General features: G+C 34.1%; 3 protein-coding genes and 1 long non-coding RNA gene across 5 annotated transcripts; all 4 read right to left on the reverse strand.

The window, feature by feature from the left end:
• Positions 1-2143: 2143 nt before the first annotated feature.
• Positions 2144-3192, reverse strand: LOC107174716 (uncharacterized). Its single transcript, XM_015525831.1, has 2 exons — positions 2810-3192; positions 2144-2654 (listed from the first exon to the last, which is right to left on the reverse strand). Exons 1-2 carry the CDS (start codon positions 3190-3192, stop codon positions 2144-2146), a joined length of 894 nt encoding a protein of 297 aa, XP_015381317.1.
• A 1562-nt stretch (positions 3193-4754) lies between these two features.
• On the reverse strand, positions 4755-8736 carry LOC102628812 (disease susceptibility protein LOV1-like). 2 transcript variants are annotated; one of them, XM_052431209.1, is made up of 3 exons: positions 8618-8736; positions 5163-7660; positions 4755-5028 (listed from the first exon to the last, which is right to left on the reverse strand). In XM_052431209.1, exon 2 carries the CDS (start codon positions 7641-7643, stop codon positions 5172-5174), a length of 2472 nt encoding a protein of 823 aa, XP_052287169.1. In that variant the 5' UTR covers positions 7644-7660; positions 8618-8736; the 3' UTR covers positions 4755-5028; positions 5163-5171. The 2 variants fall into 2 exon arrangements, with proteins under 2 accessions (XP_052287169.1, XP_006493837.3); XM_006493774.4 differs by lacking the exon at positions 8618-8736 and having other exon boundaries at positions 5163-7837.
• A 9750-nt stretch (positions 8737-18486) lies between these two features.
• On the reverse strand, positions 18487-19263 carry LOC102629079 (uncharacterized). The gene is made up of 3 exons (XR_372527.4): positions 19069-19263; positions 18923-18960; positions 18487-18739 (listed from the first exon to the last, which is right to left on the reverse strand). It is a non-coding gene; the product is annotated as an uncharacterized LOC102629079 (long non-coding RNA).
• Positions 19264-19856: 593 nt separating this feature from the next.
• LOC102629266 (protein MIZU-KUSSEI 1) lies at positions 19857-21388 on the reverse strand. Its single transcript, XM_006493775.3, has one exon. The coding sequence runs from the start codon at positions 21044-21046 to the stop codon at positions 20294-20296; it is 753 nt and encodes a 250-aa protein (XP_006493838.1). The 5' UTR covers positions 21047-21388; the 3' UTR covers positions 19857-20293.
• Between the last annotated feature and the right edge of the window lie 3661 nt (positions 21389-25049).

Genomic DNA, 25049 nt, shown 5'->3' on the forward strand with positions numbered 1-25049 from the left:
CACAAACTAAGAGGAGCAAAACCTATTATATAAAATTGAACATCAACAAATTTTTACCAGTCATAAAAGTTAATAAATAACAAGAAATTAATTTTCACTAAACACAAAAGTTGATGAATATAAAAAAAAAATCTTATATATAAGAAGCATGAAATTGAGATCATGATCTACTTAGAAAGACCAAAAAAATAAATTTAAAATAGAGTAAAATTGAGTGTTTAGTTCACAAAATGTGAGAATAGAGGGAAAATCTAAAATTATAAAGTAGAGAGAGAGAGAGAGAGGTTAGAAGGGGTAACTCTGAAATCTTCAAATTTTAAGTCTAATAATGAATTTATTTTTAAAATAGGTGTGCAGAGGAATTTGGTGGGTTTAAATATCCCTACCCTTAAAAAAGTCATAAAATTAATTATGCTTAAAAATTTACCAATTAACTCATAAGACAATTACCCTATGATTGTCTTCACATTCAAACTAGGAATCAATCATTCACTTATGTATCTCAAGTGCCAACACTCTACAAGCCAGCATGTACACATGAAAAAGAAATGCAATTTCCATCAATAAGATCACAGTAAATGGATATAACAAACCATATCACTGCACATTTTAAATGCAAAACTATCTCATAAGATTGAAGATTCCCTATTCAAGACTTTAGATACATGCCCAAGACAAACATTACCAAACAATTCAGTCAAGGCTTTAGTAGTTATGAAGTCACAATGATCCAAGGCACCAGTACTTTAAAGAAATCCCTAAAACTTCTCTATCATCTTAAGGACTGGTTTGTACATAGACAGCTGTAATGAAGACTGGACAGAAATAGTTATGCAATGAAGGAAAAAAAAATAACAAAATTAAAAATTAAACACACATATAAACGTAGATAACAAGTGATTAAAAGGTTGAAGGTACATTAGATGAGAAGAAAAGCTTACCCCATTCTAATTACATTCCACAAGAAAAGCTCTCTGTTCTCAAATTTCCGCAGCCTTTCTCTCAGCTCGAAACGGGGCCACCATAACTCCAGTTTGGTTAAGCTCTTTACGCGCCAGAGGTCTTCAGGAAGCCTTTTCAAGTGAGCACAAGGGTTGATTATTAAGCTTTCAAGTTTTGGAATAGCTTCAAACTCCACAATCCACTCCTCTATAGCCAGAACATTGACTTTAGATGCAAAACCTTAAGGCTTGGAAAACAACCAAATCTGCAAATAAGCTTTCTGCCAATAAATGAGTTCTTCTTCAGCTTGAGGACTTGAAGATGTAGTAGTTTTTTCGGTTTTGGCATCGGATCATCCCTCAGTTCAGTATTAGCTAAGCTCAGTTCAATGAGGCTGGGAGGAAATTGATATTCAGGCAGGACAATTGATGAGAGCTGTGACGGTATCTTGAGTTCATTCACCAACTTTAGTGATTCAAGGAGTTCAAATTCCTAAGAACTCAAATTTTCATGCCCTCGAAGAGTTCAAACACTAGGTAGCCTCCCCAGTATATCCCGAGTACAACTGCTGGGGTGTAAGACTGAAATGAAATTGAGATTCTCTAAAGAGGTACAAAATTTTCCTGGATGTGCAGGCAGAGTGATTGTACGAAAATTTAGATGCCGGAGTTCGTGCATCTTCCCAATGCTATCTGGTGTACAACGTACGTAGCTAGATGGCATATCTATTGTATAAAGGTTGAGAAGGTTGCAAAGTGATGCAGGCAGGTGCTTGAGATATGGGATATTCAATTTTAAGTACTTGAGAAGAAGCAAGAGATTTATTCCAGCAGGATATTCCTCGAGAACTATTGTTCCTAAATCTAGTAATCTCAGGAATTTGAACCATTTGCAAATTGCATTGCAATATTCAAGGGAAAACAGATATTCTCTTTCCAAGGTGAGGTGCAAAAACGAACGGAGGTATGTGTCAAAATGCTTCCAACAATCAAAATTAGTCACAGTTCCAAAAATTGAAAGCCGTTTAAATTTTCTAATGATCTATCCGCTCGAAGTTCACGAGGGACCACATAGATAAATTCTACAAACTGAGCAACTGATGCCAACATACCCTGTGTAATTATAGGAATGTAGCATGTTTTAATTTTACCTCCAGCTCTTCTCTTCTTTACTTTAATAATACCTCTACTGATTACATGTTCTAAGTACTCAGCAGTTTTCTCGCTGTTTCTGGAATGAAACCCTCAGCTATCCACAGCTGATTCAATTGCCTTGTGGAGATTTCAAAGCCTTCACGACAGGCAGACAGATAAAGGCAGCATAATTTCAAGCGTTGAGGTAGCTGTGCGATAGAGAAGAGTGGAGACCGTTTTCGTATAAGCCATGTGAGCTTCATATTTTCTGCTAATGACTCGCTTCCATAGTATAAGCAGACCAAAGGCCTTTCTTGGTATGTAGCTCTCAGGGGTGTAGCAGGCACTGAATCAAGATTAATCATATCTTCGTTTTCCAATATACACAAGTTAAAGATTTCATCATCAAACAGAATTACCAAAACTCTGCTTCCGTTCTGATGATCTGGAAGTGCTTCTCCAAGATAATCCCACACATCATTTGTAAAGACATCGTAAAGCACAATTAAATACCTCTTGTTTTTTAGGTAATCATGCAGTGCAGTTTTCCTTTTTTCAAAATCTTTGTACAGAATTTCCCTGAATGCAGATTGGGGCATCACATACTTCAATATGTTATCCAACATTGTGCCAGGATCGGTATCAAAAGACACCCATGCATGAACAATCAAAATAACTTTTCACATAATTACTGTTGTAAGCCTCTAAAGCAAAATCAGTACTGCCGAACCCACAGGCCACAGCTATCAATAATTGCAACTACAGAAAGCTGAAGTGGTCCCTCGATCAATTGATCTAACAACTCCACCATTGCATCATCCTGTAAACTCATCATGTTGTCCCTCTGAAGATGTAGCAAACACATAATTTTCAGCTCTCCCATCCATAGACTGAAATCGATATTGTAGCGGGGTTGAACTTGGTGCAACTGTTGTTTAATATCAGTGAATTTACTTTCAAGTCCTACAAGAGCATCACACAGCTCCTTGGAACAGCCTTGATCACCATTTTGCTGTATGTTGCTCATAATGAACGTGCAAATGACTTTCTCAGATTCACGGACCAAGTAATTGGTTTCCTTCAGGATGCGCTCAAGATTTTGATATGCTAACGTCATTGTCTGCATCAATCTGAAGAAGAAGCCTAGGCAGGTCGACTTTATAATCCGCTTCCAAAGAATGAGAAATGGATTCAATTCCAGTTTGAAGGTTGTGAATATGTTCCTTTGCAGCAACCGGCAATGGCAACATTCCTTCTTCACCTGCTAATAGCCTTTTCAACCTCTCTGAAAATAATCCGATGTGCAAATCCATGTCTCCCTCTCAACTACTAAAACTAGGACAATATCAGCCAGAAGCAGGGGAATCAAACAAAGTACATCAAAAAACAACACAGTTGCTGTGCATATATTAGTTCATTTGTTCAGCAATAATTTTAAGTATAAAGCAAACCAAGAGGCAGGATTTAATTAATGTATAAAATAAACAAGCCATTTATTCCAGGAAATTATTTTAAAACAAGATTATGCTTTTACTTAATAATCATATTGAGATCCCTCATGAAGCTAAAGCGGGGGATAGTCAAGAACTCGCATCCAATATTAATTCATAAGATAAAACTATGAAAAAAATGATTAATTATTCAGAGAACTAATTAATTATAAGATTAAAAACTTGTTAGCAAATAAATATATTTGATTTTTTTAGATCAGTACATGAAAATTAACTGTTTAGGAAGCTATATTTGTTTATTTAATTATTTTTTATTTTATATATTATCGGATAATATATAATATAATATTAATGTAACTATATTTTAACTTATTTATTTATTAGTAAATACTAATGCCATATTTACAAGTTTTATTTTGTAAGCAAATAAATTTTTTTATTTTTTTTGCGGATTCATGGATTTTTACGAATTTACAGAAGTGGATCCATATCCAATCCACCAATTGGATTATCAAATTTTTATTCCAATCTAATTCATCAATCCACATATTGGATTTTTATGGATCGAATTTCTATAGATCTGACAGATTGAGCGGATCAGATTGCATTATAAACACCCCTAGATTTGGTGCTATGAATGTATGAAAAGAAACAAAGAGGAAGCTTTGAGGGTATGTTTAGAATTTTAGGAGTGTACATAGTAAAAGTTAATTATTTTAAATAGAATGAATGAATGTCCTAAATAAATGAGCGTTTAGAGTATTTTTTAGAATGTAAATAGTCCCATCCTAAATTAAAATGGATGATTTTATTTATTAAAAAAAGGATCAATTGGTCTAGTTCACTCCTACAATTCCATTAAGAAGATTAACTGATTTGACTAAAATGTTTGCCTATAATTTGAATGTGCAACAATTAATAAAGCTATATTATCTTAATTTTGATACAAATACTCTTTTACAAAATATTAATAACTTTTTAGTTGAATTGGTATTGATACCTCTTCTCTTTATTGATAAAGTAGAGTGTTAAGTCTCCATATGATTATCCAAATAAAAATTTACGAATTAACTCATAAGAAAATTACTTTGTGATTGTCTTCACATTCAAAATGCTAAGAATCAATAATTCAATGTCATGGAAAATGTTAACGCTCCACCAATCAGCATGACCACATGAAAAGAAATGCAATTCAAGTCAATAAGCTCATATTAAATGGATATAACAAACCATTTCATTGCACATTCTAAATGCAACAACATTACATGAGACCGAACCGAACATTCCCCGTTCAAGACTTTAGATACAATGAAGAATACATGTCCAAGACAATCATTACCAAACCATTCAGTCAAGGCTTCAGTAGTTATGAAATCACAAACAACAAGCGAACGTTAATTAGGCATAAATATACATGCGAGTCCAATACTAGAAAACTCATTGGAAACAATAATCCAAGGCACCAGTACTTCAAAGAAATCCCTTTCCCCAGCATCGTAAGGCTGCAATGATGATTGAACAGAAATAGTTGCGCGATGAAGAAAAGATTATTAAAAAAAAAAAACACATATATGAACTTAAATAACAAGTGATTAATTAAAGGTTGAATGTATATTAGATGAGAAGAAAAGCTTACCCGTACTAATTACATTCCATTGGGACATATCTGGATATCATACTGCTCTTTGTCCTCAAATTTCCGTAGCATTTCTCTCAGCTCGAAACGGGGCCACCGTAACTCCAATTTGGTTAAGCTCTTTATTTGCCAGAGCTCCTCAGGAAGGATTTTTAAGCAGGCACAAGGGTTGATTACTAAGCTTTCAAGATTTTGCATGGCATCATTCTCCATGATCCACTCCTCCAGCCAAAACATTGACTTTAGATGCAAAACATTAAGGCTTTGGAAACCACCAGAACTGCAAACAAGCTTTCTGCCAATGAATGAGTTCTTCTTCAGCTTAAGGACCTGGAGATGTGGTAGCTTTTCCAGCTTTGGCATCGGATCATCCCTCAGTTCAGTATTAGACAAGCTCAGCTCGACAAGCCTGGGAGGAAACTGATATTCAGGCAGGACAATTGACGAGGGCTGTGACACTATCGCGAGTTCATTCACCAACTTCAATGATTCAAGGCAGAGCAGTGTGCAAAGGCTATTGGACAACATAGATTGATAAGAACTCAAATTTCCATGTACTCGAAGAGTTTGAAGACTAGGTAGCCTCCCCAATATATCCCGAGAACAACTGCTGGGGTGTAAGGCTGAAATGAAATTGAGATTTTCCAAAGAACTAGAGTACTTTCCTGGATGTTCAGGCAGTGTAATTGAACCAACATTTAGATGCCGGAGTTCGTTCATCTTCCAAATGTCATCTGGAGTATGATGTATGTAGCTAGATGGCATGCCTAGTGTACGAAGTTTGAGAAGGTTGCAAAGTGATGAAGGCAGGTGTTTGAGAGAAGGGATATTCAATTTCAGGTACTTGAGAAGAAGCAAGTGATTTATTCCTGTGGGATATTCCTCGAGAACTATTGTTCCTAAATCTAATACAACAAGGAATTTGAAATTTTTGCAAATTGCATTGCAATATTCAAGGGAAACCCGATCTGATCTATCCAAAGTGAGGTGCAAGAAAGAACGGAGGAATGTGTCAAAATGCTTCCAAGAATCGGAATTAATCAGGGCTTCAAAAATGGAAAGCCGTTTAGTAATTTCCAGTGATCTGTTTTCTCGAATTTGATAACAGACGATATGGATAAATTCTACAAACTGAGCAACGAATGCCAACATATTCCGCGTAAATATAGGAATGTAGCATGCTTTAGTTTTACCTCCAGCTCCTCTCTTCTTTACTCGAACGAAACGGCAACTGATTAGTTGTTCTAAGTACTCCTCAGCAGTTTTCTCGCTGTTGTCCGGAATGAAACCCTCAGCTATCCACAACTGATACAATTGCCTCGTGGAGATCTCGAAGACATCCCGAAAGGCAGACAAATAAAGGCAGCATAATTTCAGGTGTTGAGGTAACTCTGCGACGGAGAAAAGTAGAGACCGTTTTTGTATAAACCATGTGAGCCTCATATTTTCTGCTAAAGACTTGCTTCCGTAGTATAAGAAGACAAAAGGCCTTTCTCGATACGTAGCTCTCAGTGGTCCAGCGCGCACTGAATCAAGATGAATCATCTCTCCGCTTTCCAATCTACACAAGCTGAAGATTTCATCAGTACAAGCCAGCATTGCCAAAACCCTGCTTCCGTTCTGATGATCTGGAAGTGCTTCTCCAAGATAATCCCAGACATCCTTTGTAAAGACATCTTCAAGCACAATCAGATACCTCTTGTTTCTGAGGTAATCATTAAGTGCCATTTTCCTGTGCTCAAAATCTTTATGTGTAATTTCCCTCAATGCAGAATGAGGCATCACAGTCTTCAATATGTAATCCAATAATGTGCCGAGATTCGCATCAAAAGACACCCAAGCACGACAATCGAAATAACTTTTCACATAATTGCTGTTGTAAGCCTCTGCAGCAAAATCAGTAGTGTCGAACCCACAGCTATCAATAATTGCAACTACAGAAAGCTGAGGTGGTCCCTCTATCAATTGATCTAACAACTCCTCCATCGCATTATCCTGAAAACTCACCCTGTTCTCCCTCTGAAGATGTAACAAATATTTATTTTTCTGCTCTTCCATCCATGCACTGAAATCGAAGTTGTAGCAGGGTTGAACTTGCTGCAGCTGTTGTTTAATATCAATGAATTTACTTTGAAGTCCCATAAGAGCGTCGCACAGCTCCTTGGAACAGCTTTGATCACCATTTGGTTGCACGTTGCTCATAATGAACGTGTCGATGGCTCTCTCAGATTCATGGACCAAGTATTTGATTTCCCTCAAAATGAGCTCAAGATTTGATAGACTAATGTCAGCTTCTGCATCAATCTGAAGAAGAAGCCTAGTCAGGTCGACTTTATAATCCGCTTGCAAAGAATAAGAAATGGATTCAATTCCCGATTGAAGTTTCTGGATGTGTTCCTTCGCAGCAACCGGCAACGTTCCTTCTTCTCCTGCTAATAGCCTTTTCAACCTCTCTGAAAGTAATCCAAGGTGCACGTCCATATCTCCCTCTCTCACTACTAAAAATTGGAACCGAGAATCATCCAGAATCAGGGGAATCAAAGCACAACAAGACATAGCAAATTTGTGGCACATTCATTTGTTCAGCAATATTTTAAGAACGTAGCAAGCATGAGGCAGAAATTAATTCAGAAAGTTAATAAGACATTTAATAAAAATTATTTAACCAGGCTATGCTTGTACTTAGTAATCAGATTAAGGTCACTGACGAAGATAAAGCGGGGAAAGACAAGAACTCACATTGTGGAAGAGATTTTTTATCATTTGATATTATGAAAATTAGGAGAACCCAAAGTATTTGAAAGTAATCTAGAAAAAATATAAAGCCTACGGGATGCCCCAGCTTTAGCAAGCTTAACTACAGAGTTTTGAAGTAAAAATTGTTATGTTGCTCTGAAAACCAATTGGTGATTAACAAAAATGAACATTAAAATTTTGAACTTTATCCCTAAGCAATCTGGAGGGCGGCTGCTAACCCCCACGTAAGGTCAATAAAGCCTTTCCTAGAAACCTCATATTATAAGTGCGTTTGAAATTAAGGTTGGACAGTTGTAACTTTTAAATTACAGTACTAAAGTGTTTAGTAAATACTAGTTGTTGTAACTTGAAAGCTATTTTGATATAATTTTTTACTTGAATGATAGAAAATCTATTATATCTTTAATAATTTTGTCAAAATTCTTATTTAAAATTTATATTCACTATATATTATGAACTTTTATTTCATAATTATAACTTTTTTTTTCACAGCAGCTGCAACTTAAAAAAGCTACAACACTTCAATCACAAACAGGACCTATATCTAAAGATGGAATCGATATAAGGATATATAATATCACCGTTAATATTCATAAGATACAACTTTTTTATTTTTTTGGGGCGAATAATTCAGAGAACTAAGGAATAATTGAGAGAACTAACTATAAGATAAAAAATTGATTACAAAATGAAAATACCTCTTGTTCCTTTATAATCAAGGACCTCAAGATCTTCTGCAATGTCAACTACACCACCAAGCTAGACAATCGAACAATGAAATGGCTATTTTTTAACAGAATTGAAAAGTGATCTGGATCAAAAGGAAAATGCAAAGCGAAACAACTAGGAAAAAGTATTTAAGCATTAGTTCCAAGGTGAAAGCGAGTACCAAATATCCTGGTTCAAGAAAAGAACAAGATGCCAATATTATGATATCATAATAAGCCGATTACTTTAGATTGATGGAAAAAATGATTTTGCCAGAGCAAGCTAGGAATAAGAAAAGGAGAGAAGCAAACGAAATTGAAGGCCTTGATTTAAGAAAAGAACATATATAGCTATTCATGAAAGAAATGGCAGCAAAGGTTTGGTTGAGTGGTTTTCGAATGGTTTTCTTCGTCTGTCTACCCAAAATTCAAATCGTGAGAATGGAGGAAGCTAAAAAATAAATGGAAATAATTATTTAAGAGTGACACTAATGGTTTGGCCAAGAATTATACGTAATCATTATCAGATTCAATAGCTCTACCAAAAACATATCTCAAGAAAAGGAAGTCAGATAAATATGTACCCGATAACTTAGAAACAAGTTCATTTTACAGTAGAATGAACAATAATGTACACATAACCATTATCAATTAGAGTATTCTTTAATCTTAGGTATTCCATATTGTGTGTCAAAAATTTCATAGGAATGAGCAATAAAAAGGTTCATTTAATTTTGCAGTAAAATATCGAGTTCCTTCTTTTTGAATAATTCATTGACATTTTGATGGCAGGGTTTGATAGCAAGGATGCTTTTACTAGCAAAGACCTCCCTAACCGAAATTGGAAAGTAGTTCATGGCGTTTTAGTAAATGAACCTGAAATTTAAATTTGAAAATATATTTTAATCTGATGATTTTAGCTTGAAGAAATAAATAAAGACACGTTGGCAAAAGTACTGTTTAAAAAAAATACCAAAGAAACCTTGATAATTATCTATAATTGTCTGAGAAGAAATAAATAAAAAAAGTAAAAAATAAAATAATGTAACATAAAATTGGGTTTGCATAATTTCCAATTACCATTAGAAGTTCTGCAACATTAATTTTTGACAGCTTCAATCACCTGGAAAAATCCCTTCTCCAGATCTTAAGCAAGTTTCTCCATTTGAACAAATATTCTTCATTGGACTTGAGCTGAAGTTATAAAAATGTGAAACTCAAATCTTCAAATTTGCAGTGACTGCATGCCCAGCCGTTGAAAGCAGAAATAGTCAATGAAAGCAATAAGCCCATGTAATTTCAATATGATCAGTGGCGAAGGTAGCAATATTTTTTGGGTGGTTGGATTTTTTTAATTAAATTTATTTCTCAAACTATTTGTTCTATACAAAAGAAACTATTGAAATAAGATATATAAGCAGAAAACTGATAATAAAAGAAAATTGTAAATTAAAAAAAAATTGAATTTCAATTTGTATCACCAAATTTTTTTTTAAAAAATTCATATATTATCGAATCTGAGTTGATATTATCTAAAATTTCTCTTTTAACATCGACAATCATACAATCTAAAAAAGAAAAAAAAATCACTATACGCCTTATTTTGATGTGTTGTCTTAATCAATTTTATAGCAGAAAATGCTCTGTTTGTTGTTTCTTTTGAATAAGGAAGGGTTAATACTAAACTGATTAATTTGTCAAGCAAGAAGTAAATCTGTGGCTTTTTGGTCTCAACTAATTTTTGAGAAAATTCAAAAAGAGAAGTAATATTCAAAAACACTAGAAGAGAGGGTACATCAATTCCAAAGCATTTTAATTGTCTTCTCACAGCCTTAATCTCAATTTGAGTCATGACGATTTGATATAAAATAAATGGAATTAAGTTTGGAAATTTTGACACATTCAGACAATCTGTTTAATAATTATTCGTTTGTTCTACTAAAATTCCCAAACGAAATGAGAACGTATAGTCCATTATAATTGAGCATTTTGATAATCGAAATTTTTTAAGGAGTTCAAATTGTGTAATTTGACCTAAAAAAATATAAACAATTTATCACTGCTTGACTAAAAACGAAATGGTAAAGTTGAAATGACTACGCATAATGAGTTTGATCGTTAGAAAATGACTGGAAAATAATTTAGTTAATGTTTGGTATGAAATAAATTTAAACATTTAAATTTTGGTTTTATTTATGAGCTTAATAGGTTTACTTAGTAAAAACATTGTTATAATTATAACTATACACTCTACAGATCAGCATGACCATATGAAAATAAATGCAATTTCAATCGATAGGATATTAAATGAATTTAACAAACCATTTCATTGCACAAATTAAATGCAATGAAATCATATAAAATTGAAGATTCCCTGTTGAAGACTTTAGATACAAATAATACAATGAAGAATACATGTCCAAGACATCCATTACCAAACCGAATCATCAAGGCTTCAGTAGATATGATACCGCAATCAACTAATTGAAAACAATAATCCAACCACTAAGACTTTAAAGAAATCCCTAAAACTTCTCCAGGATCTCAAGGACTTGTTTGTGCATGGACAGCTGCAATGAAGATTGAACAAAAATAGTTATGCAATCAGAGAAAAGATCACAAAATACAAACGCATATATAAACTTAGAAAACAAGTGATTAAAAGGTTGAACGTATATTAGATGAGAAGAAAAGCTCACCACATACTAATTACATTCCATAAGGATATATCTGGATGTGGTACTGCTCTTTGTCCTCAAATTTCCGGAGCTTTTCTCTCAGCTCGAAACGGGGCCACCATAACTCCAATTTGGTGAAGCTCTTTATGCGCCAGAGCTCCTCAGGAAGGATTTTCAAGTAGGCACAAGGGTTGATTATTAAGCTTTCAAGTTTTGGCATGGCATCATTTTTCATTGTCCACTCCTCCAGCCAAGACATTGACTTCAGATGCAAAACTTAAGGCTTGGAAAACCACCAGCACTGCAAACAAGCTTTCTGTCAATAAATGAGTTCTTCTTCAGCTTGAGGACTTGGAGATGTGGTAGCTTTTCCAGTGTTGGCATCGGATCGTCCCTCAGATCAGTATAGATAAGCTCAGCTCGACGAGCCTGGGAGGAAACTGATATTCAGGCGGGACCATTGATGAGGGCTGTGACACTATCGTGCGATCATCCACCAACTTCAATGATTCAACGCGGAGCAATGCGCAAAGGCTATTAGACAACATAAATTGATAAGAACTCAAATTTTCATGTACTCGAAGAGTTTGAAGACTAGGTAGCCTCCCCAGTATATCCTGAGTACAACTGCTTGGGTGTAAGACTGAAATGAAATTGAGATTTTCCAAGGAGCTACAAAACTTTCCTGGATGTGCAGGCAGAGTGACTGAACCAAAATTTAGATGCCGGAGTTTGTACATCTTCCAAATGCCATCCGGTGTATGATGTATGTAGCTAGCTGGCATGTCTAGTGTATGAAGGCTGAGAAGGTTGCAAAGTGATGAAGGCAGGTGTTTGAGAGAAGGGATATTCAATTTTAAGTACTTGACAAGTAACAATTTACTTATCCCGGATGGATATTCCTGGAGAAGTATTGTTCCAAGGCGAGGTGCAAAAAAGAATGGACGTATGTGTCAAAATGCTTCCAATAATCGATATTAGTAAGGGTTCCAATAACGGAAAGCCGTTTAAAATTTTCTAATGATCTATCTGCTCGAAGTTTAAAGGGGACCACATGGACAAATTCTACAAATTGAGCAACTAATGCCAACACACCCCGAGTAAACAAAGAAATGTAGCATGTTTTAATTGTACCTCCAGCTCTTCTCTTCTGTACTTCAATGAAACCACTACTGATTAGTGGTTCTAAGTACTCCTCGGCAGTTTTCTCGCTGTTGTCTGGAATGAAACCCTCAGCTATCCACAGCTGATACAATTGCCTTGTGAAGATCTCAAAGGCAGACAAATAAAGACGGCACAATTTCAAGGGAATCGTGGAGACCATTTCTGTATAAAGACAGCACAAGTTATGGTAACTCTGCTATAGAGAATAGTGGAGACCATTTCTGTATAAGCCATGTGAGCCTTATATTTTGCGCTAATGTATTTCTTTCGTAGTATAAGAAGACCAAAGGCCTTTCTTGGTACGTAGCTCTCAGTGGTCTAGCAGGCACTGAATCAAGATGAATCATCTCCCCGTTTTCCAATCTACACAAACTAAAGATTTTATCATTAGAAAGCATTACCAAAACCCTGCTTCCATTCTGATGATCTGGAAGTGCTTTTCCAATATAATCCCACACATCACTTGCTATGACATCATCAACCACAATCAAATACCTCTTGTTTCTGAGGTAATCATGAAGTGCCATTTTCCTTTGTTCAAAATCTTTGTGCATAATTTCCCTCAATGCAGGTTGGGGCATCACAAACTTCAATATGTTATCCAGCATTGTGCCACGATTGATATCAAAAGACACCCATGCACGACAATCAAAATAACTTTTCACATAATTGCTGTTGTAAGCCTGTGCAGCAAAATCAGTGCTGCCGAACCCACAGCTATCAATAATTGCAACTACAGAAAGCTGAGATGGTCCCTCTACCAATTGATCTAACAACTCCTCCATCACATCATCCTGTAAACTCACCATGTTGTCTCTCTGAAGACGTAACGAACATTTATTTTTCAGCTCTCCCATCCATACACTGAAACTGAAGTTGTGGAGGGGCAGAACTGGCTGCAACTGTTGTTTAATATCAATGAATTTACTTTCAAGTCTTACGAGAATAGCGTACAGCTCCTTGAAACAGCTTTGATCACCATCTGGTTGCATGTTGCTCATAATGAACGTGTCAATGACTATCTCAGATTCACGGACCAAGTAATTGGTTTCCTTCAGAATGAGCTCAAGATTTGATAAGAGTAGTGTCAGCTCCAAATTCAATCCGAAGAAGAAGCCTAGTCAGGTCGACTTTATAATCCGCTTCCAAAGAATGAGAAATGGATTCAATTACAGTTTGAAGGTTCTGAATATGTTCCTTTGCAGCAACCGGCAACGGCAGCGTTCCTTCTTCACCTGCTAATAGCGTTTTCAACCTCTCTGAAAATAATCCGATGTGCAAGTCCATGTCTCCCTCTCAACTAATAAAACTAGGGCAATATCAGCCAGAAGCAGGGAGATCAAACAAAGATCATCAAGAGATAACAAGGTTGCTGCAAGAACAATTCTCACACCTATGTACATTAAAGTACTAACTGAAAATAAAATAAATTACCCTTGACAATTCCCATCCATAAACGTGATATTTTAACAGGATAGCACTTAATGTCAGGAAAACATGAGGGTGTTGTACTCATTTTCCTAGTATTTAATTAATAACGTATAAAATTAATAAGCTACTTATACTAGGAAATTATAATTATTATATATTAAACCAGAATATGCTCGTGCCTAGCTAGTAATCATATTATGAAGCTACAGCGAGAGACAGACAAGAACTCACTTCATTATTAACTCATAAGATAAAACTTTAAAAAATAAAACAAAATGAAGTCATTTTTTATTTGAATAATTCGGAGAAAGTGCAGAGAATTTATTATCAAGGACCTGCCTCACGAAAATTGGGAGGTAGTGGAGGGCGTTTAGTAAATGCACCCAAAGTTTAAATTTTGATATATATTTAAGTCTGATTTTAGCTTTGAAGAAATAAATAAATGCACGTTGGCAAAAGTGCGGGTGTTCGATTATCAGCAGAATGCGATGGTAAAAGGGAAACCTGATAATTATATGAGAAGAAATGAATAAAAGCAGAAACCATAAATAAAAAAAAAAATGTAACATAAAATTGGGTTTCATTTATTTTATATATATGTTAATTAATATGTTATTGGAGGCAAATAAATAAAAGCTAATAATGAATGTCAATTGCAATCAATCATTTGCCTTCTTTTATTCCCTATCGGGACAAAATGTGTACGCGGATCGATTAATTTGACTTTGACGTAGGAATATTATATTAACTTAGATACAACTTAATATAATACCATAGCACATCGTTACGCATAAAAGTTATTAAGAAATGACCATTTGAGTCAAGACAATTCGTTACAAAATAAATGGATTTGAGTTTAAAAAATTTGACACATTCAAGTGATCTGCTTAATAATCATTTGTTCTGTTAAAAATTCCTAAACAAAATCAGAATTTATAGTCCATTATAATCGAACGATTTGATTAATAGATTTTGTTAGGAATTACTATTGTGTAATTTCGCCGAAGAAATATAAACGATCTTTATTTATTTGGCTATAAGGGATATAAGGTAACAAGAATTGAATATTAATAGACATAAAACAAGAAAGAAATAAAATAAACTGGCATATCAACCAACGTCACGACCGTAGAGCATTATTTTAGTTAAAACCAAAAACATCTCCACATCTATGACTCCAACTAGACAATTAATGGCATCTCTAAATTTGAATATAAAATAATACCAACTCAAAACATTCAACTTCTCTCTCTTGAATCTTGATAGCTCCGCTATATGGCGAGCAATTGCAAACATAATGTTCCAGAATGCCCGTTAAATTGAACCAAAATAATGGATTAACTAGAAATATTTTCAAGCAAAAATGTCACTCTCATAATGTCACTAACATCACCTTCTAAATTATTATTATTATTATTATTATCAACAGTCTTCTATGCACTATCAAAACCACTGGTCTTCAGCAAACACTACCAATCATTTTATTCTAATTACAATTTAATTTTTTAATAAGAAAATTGCAAATTAATCAATTATTCTTAAAAAAATTACCAATTAACTCATATATATATATATATATATATATATATATATATGCCACGGAAATGGTAACACTCCATAAATCAGCATGACAGCATATGACATGGGTTGAAGATTCCCTGTTCAAGACGTTAGGTATAAGCCGTTCAGACAAGGCTTTAGTAGTGATGAAATCATAAGCAACATGGGTTAACCAGGCACAATATATACAAGTGAATCCAATAATAGCAAAACCAATCGAAAACAATAATCCAAGGCACCAGTACTTTAAAGAAATTCCTAAAATTCACCGGCAGCATAAGGCCTTGTTAGCGCATAGACAACTGCAATGAAGAAAGGATTACACAACGTGCGCGCGCACACACACAGACATACAAACAGAAATAGTTGTGCAGTGATTAAAGGTTGAAGGTACGTTAGATGAGAATAAAAGCTTACCCCATACTAATTAAACTCCATAAGGATACATCTGGATGTGGTACTGCTCTTTGTCCTCAAATTTCCGCAGCGCTTTTCTCAGCTCGCAACGGGGCCACCATAACTCCAGCTTGTTTAAGCTCTTTGTGCGCCAGAGTTCTTCAGGAAGCCTTTTCAAGTGAGCACGAGGGTTGATTATTAATCTTTCAAGTTTTGGCATGGCTTCGAACTCCACAATCCACTCCTGTAGCCAGAACATTGACTTCAGATGCAAAACCTTAAGGCACGGAAAACAACCAGAACCGCAAAAACAAGCATTCTGCCAATAAATGAGTTCTTCTTCAGCTTGAGGACTTGGTGATGTGGTAGCTATTCCAGTGTTGGCATCGGATCATTCCTCAGTTCAGTATTTGATAAGCTCAGTTCAACGATCCAAAGTGAGGTGCAACAAAGAATGGAGGAATGTTGCCAAAATGCTTCCAAGAATCCGAATTAGTCGGGGCTTCAAAAACGGAAAGCCGTTTAAAATTGTCTAACGATCTATTTTCTCGACTTGGATAAGGTGCCAAATGGATAAACTCTACAAATTGAGCAACTGAATCGATCATACCCCATGTGATTGCTGAAATGTAGCATGCTTTAATTTTGCCTCTAGCTCTTCTCTTCTTTACAATAATGAAACCTCTACTGATTAGTTGTCCAAAGTACTCCTCGGCAGTTTTCTCACTGATGTCAGGAATGAAACCCTTAGCTACCCACAACTGATACAATTGCGATGTGGAGATCTCAAAACATTCAGAAAAGCCAGACAAATAAATATAGCTCAATTTCAAATGTTGAGGTGACTCTGAGATAGAGAAGAGTAGAGACCAATTTTGTATATAGCATGAGCTTTATATTTTCTGCTGTGACTTGCTTCCATAGTACAAGAAGACCAAAGGCCTTTCTCGATATGTAGCTCTCAGTGGTCCAGCGGGCGCTGAATCAAGATGTATCATCTCTCTTCCAATCTACCCAAGATGAAGATTTCATCCGTACATGTGAGCATTGCCAAAACCCTGCTTCCCTTCTGATGATCTGGAAGTGCTTCTCCAAGATAATCCCACACATCGTTTGTAAAGACATCGTAAAGCACAATCAAATACCTCTTGTTTCTGAGGTAATCATGAATTGCAATTTTCCTTTGTGCAAAATCTTTAAGCATAATTTCCCTCAGTGCGGATTATTGAGGCATCACAAACTTCAATATGTTATCCAACAATCTGCAGAGATTGAAGTCAAAAAGACACCCAAGCAACCGGCAACAGCAACGTTCCTTCTTCACCTGCCACTGCCCTTTTCAACCTCTCTGAAAATAATCCGGTGCGCAAATCCATGTCTCCCTGATTATGATTATCAAAATTTGCTGGCGCTTGCTTTTGAACTTTGACTTTTGATTGATTTAAAAATTGTGTAATTCTACAGCTCCCTTGATAGCAGGGATGTTTTTTTTTTTTTTTTTTAATTATCAAAGACCTCCCTCATGGTCAAGGAAAAGGAAAATGAAAAGTAGTTGAGGAAGTAAATCTTTTTTTTTTTCTTCTGAATAAGTTACAATTCTATTATATATTCAAAATTAGGATTTTATTATATTCAGCTAGATCGATTTTATTATATTCAGCTAGATCAATTTAAAAAGGTATATATATTCGAATAGGTTGTGCCCAAATATTCTAGAAAATATGTATTAAATGCATGCTGTTACGTGTATTGAAGTAAATTACAGTCATAGACAACAAAATATAAGTGAACGGAAGAATTTTACTATTTTATTTTAGAATCAATCAATTCAATTCAGTTATTAGTATCACATCTAACCAGCCTAGAAAAATACACAAAAATTGAAAAGCTATATGTAGATCGATCGAACTTAATACAGTTTGGTTTATTTCACTAATAGGATTTCGATTCTGAAAATGAACCAATTTGATATGTTCTCACTCCTAGTCGAATATTAACGGCATGTTTGATTTGAATAAATTAAAAGAGGGAGGAGAGGAGAGAAGATTAAAGAAGGGGAAGAGAAAACAATAAGAAGAAAAGAGATGAAGTTCATATCAAACCAAAAAATAAAATTGAAATTCACCCTTCTTTCTTCTCTTCTTTTTCCTCTTTTCTCTTTCCTCTTATCTCTTGAAACTAAAGATAGGATAAAGATATAAAAATTAAATTATCTTGCAATTTGTTTTCAAACCCAACATGTGTGTGTGTGTGAGATAGAAAGGGGTATCAGGTAACAACAAGAATCTATAGTTAGAAAATAAGAAAGAAAGAAAGAAAGAAAATAAACTAGAACGAGCTACCAACTACAACGAGTGCAACCTTATCTGAAACCAAAAAAAATTCTCCACCCATATAACTACAAGTTTACAACTCTCTATAAGACAAGAAGTAATGGGCCTAATGGCATTTCTAAATTTGACCAAAAAATAATACAAATCAAATCATTAAACCACTCTTTCTTCATGACAACCGCATTATATGGCTAGTAAGTATACATTTGATGTGATTAACCAGATAATATTACTTGATAATATCACCCTTATTATAACTAAAAGTAATAGCATCCATTAAATCATTACTGTAAATACATAAATAAATTTCCCATAACTTAATTTTAATACTCGTAAATTTATTACAAAGTTTAAACATTTCATTTAATAACATTTCATTTAATCCCAAAAAAATAAAAAAAGAAACAACAACTACCAAACTTTATGTGAATGTGATGATGAGATTTCGATGATGGTTAATTGGTCTGAGCCGGAGGACCTCTGGGAATTCCCCGGCCCTGGGGACCCCTTGCTGCTTTTAAAACTATGCCTCTTTCTTTAACTGTTACTTTCTGCAATTCAACAACAATAAAAATCTATACCCATCAAAAAATTTTTTTTTTGGCTATATTTCGCAAATTTTATTGTAATTTTAGAAATTTAAATAAAATATAAAATCTGGGGAAATTTAACAAAAATTTTAATTGGTGCCGTACTGTAATTATCTATTTCAATAGTAAATTAGAGCAACCGACCTGTGTCAACCTGGGCTCTTCCCCATCTTGGTTTACTTCTGAGCGAAAGAAAAGAAATAATCGAAATTAATTACGCTAAAACTAAACAAAGAAAAAAACAAAACCAAGAAAAAAAATTAAAAAAAAAAATGTAGTTTCCAATTTACCATTAGAAAGCCTGCTTCCTATGATAGCATAAATCATCTGGAGAAATCTCCTCCTCAGATCTTGAGCAACTTCCATGAAACACATATTCTTTCTGGGTTTTTAGAAACAAGTGATACGAGCATGAAGTGAGACTCTGAAATCTTTGAATAAATGGAAGGCGAGGAGCCCGTGGCCCATGTGCTTTCAATATATTATTGCATCAACTTTATGTTACTACTATTTTATTGCAACACGTTTATGGCATTGGCCATTTTTTTATTGACAAAGGATGAAGTCATTGTTTCTACTTTCTTAGTAGAATGATTGGAATGTTTTGTTACCAATTTTTTCCTTTTTAATTTTAAAAAAGGGGCCACATAAATTTCATTGTAAATGAGTAATGGTAAAGTCACAACCCTTATTTATATAAATTAATGTGACATAAATTAATTAATTGTATAAAATTACTGTGAGCCCATATAATTTAAAAAATATATTTATTATTAAATTTTTAACTAATTCTTCATACTATATCAATTTGTACGCATTAATTTATATAAAATTATTTATAACTGTGATATTTGTAAAGTTAAAAATATGTGGTGCCTAGATTTCTTTCAAATATGATATCTCTAAAGTTTCAAATTTGAAAAACTTCATAATATAAAAAGGTTGATTTTCATTTGTTGAATATTTATCATTGTGTCAATTTAAAAAAAAAATCAACAATAGGAAGAAAAAGTGATTTAAAAGAGCTAAAGAGATATATTTGGTGGAACGTGCATTTATTTATTGTTAGCTTATAAAATCGTTGACTCATTAGTATTATAAATTAGATCTTGGTGTTTATTATTGAACTAAAACTGTATTATGTAATTTTGCTATAGAAGTTTCTAATTAAAAAAAAAAGTTTTTACATTGTAATACAAACACAATCGATTAAGTCTTCGAAAGAAAATCAGAAAATGTTAATTGCATTCTTTTTTCCTCTCACAACACAGCTATACAAATACAACCGTAGACCAAAAGAAGCAAATTCAATTTCCACAAATAAAAAATAAAAAAAAAAAATTAAACCCCATTACCGATTAGAAAAAATTGACGTCTCTTTAGTCTCCTCTTTTGGTACACCTTATTGGAAACCCTAATCCATCAATCAGTTTCATCTCTACCCACCAATCACCTAATTAAATCTACATATATCTATTACCAGGAGGACCCCTCAATGTTCGCGGCTAACACGTGTTAAATTCGCACGAAGAAGATGCTGAGCTCAGGCCCATTATTCCCTTCCGGGCTCAACATGTACAGTGTCTCCGAATCTTTCGAGCCCACGACACGTTCGAAATGGGCCCGGATATAGGCCAACTCGCCATCCGCGCCTTCGGCGTCGGAGTTTCCCGGCAGCACCCCACCGCCCATGGACACAGGCCTGAGTAGCTCCATAACGTGGAAATCCTCGTCATTGGCTTCTCTTTTAACCCCATAGCCAGTCTTTTTGCCATTACAAAACATACTCCACAATGGCTCTTCTAATAGCTTCACTTTATCCTTTTCGGGCCTTTTTTCACATTCCAGGGCGATTCTCACCATTCCTGAACCCATTTCCTTTTGCAACACATTCGTTTGCATGGCAAGCTCAACGATTACCGTAGGCAAACATTTAGGGTTTTCTTGAATAGATAGGCTTACCTTACCTTTCCGGTACCCGAATAACGTTCCCGTGACCTTCCGGCTACTGCTGGATGGCGTCCGGATGTCTGGTAATCCGCCGGGATAGACCGGCATCTTGCACATGGCTGGGGAGACAATGGGGAACGACCGAAAAACAGATCGAAAGACACGGAACATCTTAGGTCTGTTCTTCTTCTTTTGAGATGGTTGCACAAGTGATAAAGGTTGGCGTGGTAAAGGCGGCGCGGCTGGTGTTGAAGGAGCTGACGAAGTCGGAGAGTCATCTTTGGAGGCGGCGCTGTCCCTAGACTTTGGCTCCCCCATTAACGGATGTTGATGAACCAAGAAATGGAGAGGGCCTCATGCATGAAGGACGCGCAGAAAGACAGAAAAGAGAGCAAGAATGAAGGGATAGGAAGTCGAGTTAGGTAATTTTTTGTGGATTGGATTTCATTTTAGATCCCTTGAAATGGGATCAAATGATCCTAAGTTTTTGCCCTATTAATAGTTTTTTTTTTTTTTTACTGACTTGCTCTTAAATTAGCATTTCAAATCACGTATTCGGAGCCTTGTTGGTTAGGCTCCATTTGCTCCAAGGAAATTTAATGACTTGTAGGATTATTTAGTGTGCATTATATTAAAAGATTATTCTAAACAATTATTTTTCGTCACTTAATTTACTGGCTCGACTTTTGCTATTTATTTTTAAATTATCTTGAAAACCTTGCCAATCAATGTTGAATGAAATTTTAACACTCATAACAATCATGGGCATCCCCAATCATTAATGTAAGTGACTTAATTTCATTCATTGATTATTATTGTTTTTGGTATCCATTGTTAAAACCCACACTTTGAATTTTTGACGATCGAATGCAAAATTATATGGAAAAATAGTTTTTTTTTAGGGAAAAAAAAAAGAATTTCTTAAAACTATTGTTATTAAATTTTTTTTTTAAATTTTAGTATATATATAACCTTGTAGTTTTTCTTCACCTTAAATTAATATCGGTAATGAGAGTTAAAATTAATTAAGAGAACAAATTAGTTGCATTAAAGGACAAACACTTTTATGCTACAGGCCATTAGCATGGTAGTATATGTTGGGAAAAGTTTGAACTCCCACAAAGGAATTGTACTTCCCTTCTAAATATTTAAAAGTGTTCGATAAATCTTTTTTTTTTATTTGTAGATTTTTAAACTATATTTAACATGCCTTTTGGTTAAGCTACAATTTTATAAATAGATTTAAGATTGCTATATTACAACTTTATAAATTCAAATTTTGGATAGATCCACTCCAGCGATATATTATTTGACTTGTAGTAGACTCATAATTGTAATATAATTTAAAAAAAGCATATAAATTCAAACTTTCTTTTTCTGTAGCAACTCCATTTCATTATCGCCACTCAAGACTCCATTGTTTTTTGTTTCAGTTTTTTAATTAAAATTTTCAAGGTACATAAATATAAATTGGATAAGTAAAATCATATTTTATTTTTACAAATGGTATATTGTATGACACAATTTATATTTAATCTCTTAAAATTTAATTAAATAAACGAGTTTAATTGAATGTAGTGAATGAATTGATATCCTAATCAAATAGAAGATCCATGGTTGAATGATAGTGTATTTATACGCCTAAAGAATAATATGCTTTGAAGTGTTGATAATGAGGTTATCTTTCAACATTTTCAATATTTGAAAACACATCGATGGCAGTTGTGGATATTTTTCATTAAATATTTTAAATAAATATGGATTTTGAAATGTTATTTATTGTAATTTTTTTAAAACTATATTACTGTTTAAAACAAGGCTTGTTACATTGAACTTCTGGCATTGCCTCTGTGCATTGACCATTTAGAGGCCAAGGAGGATGAAAAATAGAGCTCTGAAAACAGGTAACGGCTGGAGCTGAATCAGATTCCAATTCAGGCGTGCATCGATCCCAAAGCCTTGTAATGCCATCTGCACAGAAAGACGCCCAAAGGAATGATCGTAAAGCAGCCCAAAAAAGAACCATTAACACCCAAAAAGATGACTCTACAGGAGACCCTATATCCCTTCTGAGGTACTTAAGGGCTATTCGACTAAAGTTGGTGCCCAAGGCCCGAGCCCAATAGGAAAGCCCACCATTCAAATAATTTTCAACAATAGTGTCTAAACTGCCTGTACGCAGTGATAGCAAAACTTTATTTAATATTCTTCCCAAAAAAAAAATGCTTCATTTAATAAATTTTTTTTCTTTTAATTTACAACTTACTTGTAATATTTGTACATTTTTTGATTTGTATTCTTTCAGTAGTTAGTAAAATTAATGTTATTTATTTGTAAATCTTAAAAAAAAAAAAAGAATACAACACAATTGTATATCATACCCCAATTAATGTACAGATTTTTCCTTTTAAATTTTGGATATAAAATCTAATCATAAAAGCTGTAAATTATTTGAATGAAACTTTTTTCTAATTAATCAAGAGAGTGGATGCAAATACATAAATTGAGGAAACAAAGATAAATTTTATGGTGAATGAAACTGTTATTTTTCAAGAACAACGCTTCGCGTAGCACAATTGCCATCGAGAAAGTCACAAGTTTCTCGGGCAGTGGATTCATTTTCAAAATCAATTCAAAAAGCACTTTGAAAACTATAAAAGTGCTTCCGCAAGCTTCTAGCAGAACAACACAAAGTGCTTAATAATAAGTTTCTCCACTTGCGTTTGTGTAACTCCAAGTTGGAGTCGGACACTCCTTCTCCAACGGAGCAAGCAAATATTGATGATTTTGTCCGTCCGGGGCTCAAATTTCAACCCTGTATATTTCTTAAATCTACAACTCAATCGTGTCATTTTATTTAAAAGATTTTGTAAATGAAACTTTTCGCCAACTCATTGTTTGAATAAAAATAAATAAGGAGAACGATATTTTCATTTTTCTATTTATAATGCGGGGAAAAAAAAAACTGTTTCTGCATGATAAATATGATCTTTTAAAATATACTTGTAAAAAATATAAACGATTAAAATGGTAAAAAGATCTCACAAATGGAGTTTGGAGTCAAAGAATTTATCACATCCCAGTTTTATTTGCTTTTATGAATAAAATAAAAGAATTCTGTATACTTTTCTTTTCCTTTTCCTTTTTTGGTTAAATTTTGACGGAGTCCAAAAGAGAGGATGACGTCTAGTTTCATATAGGGCAATTATTCTAATAATACACAAGTTATTTAGTTGAAGAAAAATAACAAAAATATTTTTCCAAGTTAGAGAAGCACAAAAAAATTGTGTGCTAAATAATTTTTGAATAAATATTCTTAAAAACATTCTTGTTGAAATTAGGAAAACTCAAATATGTTGGAAATTCTTTATAGAAAATAATAATCCAATTTTAAAAAAAAATTAGATAGAATTATATTAAATGAAATTTAATTAAATTAAGGCGGATTAGGTTCGAAATAATGTGAGCTCACCTTCTTACAGACGCGTAATGCCAAGTAAACCTGTCGGGTGGGCCCCACTGTGACTTGCTGCCACAAATGTGGGGCCCGAAACACCGACCCACCGAAGAGGCTGACAAGGGGCCACCTCCTAGCTTGAACCAGCTCACGTGATTGTCAGGTGAGGCTCGAATCCTTGAGTCCTGAATTCTATCGTTTGTATTGTGTTGATACAGAAGCCGAATTGTTCATAGTTTTATAGCCGTTTGATTGAACATAATCATTGACCGTTTGATTTAATTTCCACGTTGACCGAACCTTGGGGAGAGCTTGCCGTGCACGTGCACCCTGTCTTTGTCACGCACTGAACCACATCGAATCTAATAATTCGATCGCGTACACGTTTCCCGACGCGTAACTACACGCTCCGGTCGTCATTGCCAACTAATTCATGAAATATGAAAACTCATTTTCGATGGTATGAAAATTTAAACATTATCCTCAGTAATTTATCAAAATTATAATTTTCACTTAACAAGACTAATTTATAGAAAATAGATTTCATGTTCTTCCATTCCTATTTTTCCAAAATAACATTTATTTTTAACGTATTATTTTGATTTTTTAATGTAGTTCTAAATTTTGAAAAAAACATATTTTAAAAATAACAATAATGAACATCCTTTTAATAACTCAAATGTAATTTTCACTCAAAAAGTATAATATGAGAATCTCATATCATTTATGATCATGATTTTCTCTTCTTCAGTAACTTAATCATTAGAGGATTATTAAAAGATTAAGATGGACCATTAGCATTAAAAATTTCGTAATCATTTTTTGTTTTGTTTTATAAACTATTCATTGACTAAATCCAAATAA

This window comes from Citrus sinensis, chromosome 7, assembly GCF_022201045.2.
Source record: "Citrus sinensis cultivar Valencia sweet orange chromosome 7, DVS_A1.0, whole genome shotgun sequence".
In the NCBI taxonomy this organism is placed as follows: Eukaryota; Viridiplantae; Streptophyta; class Magnoliopsida; order Sapindales; family Rutaceae; genus Citrus; species Citrus sinensis.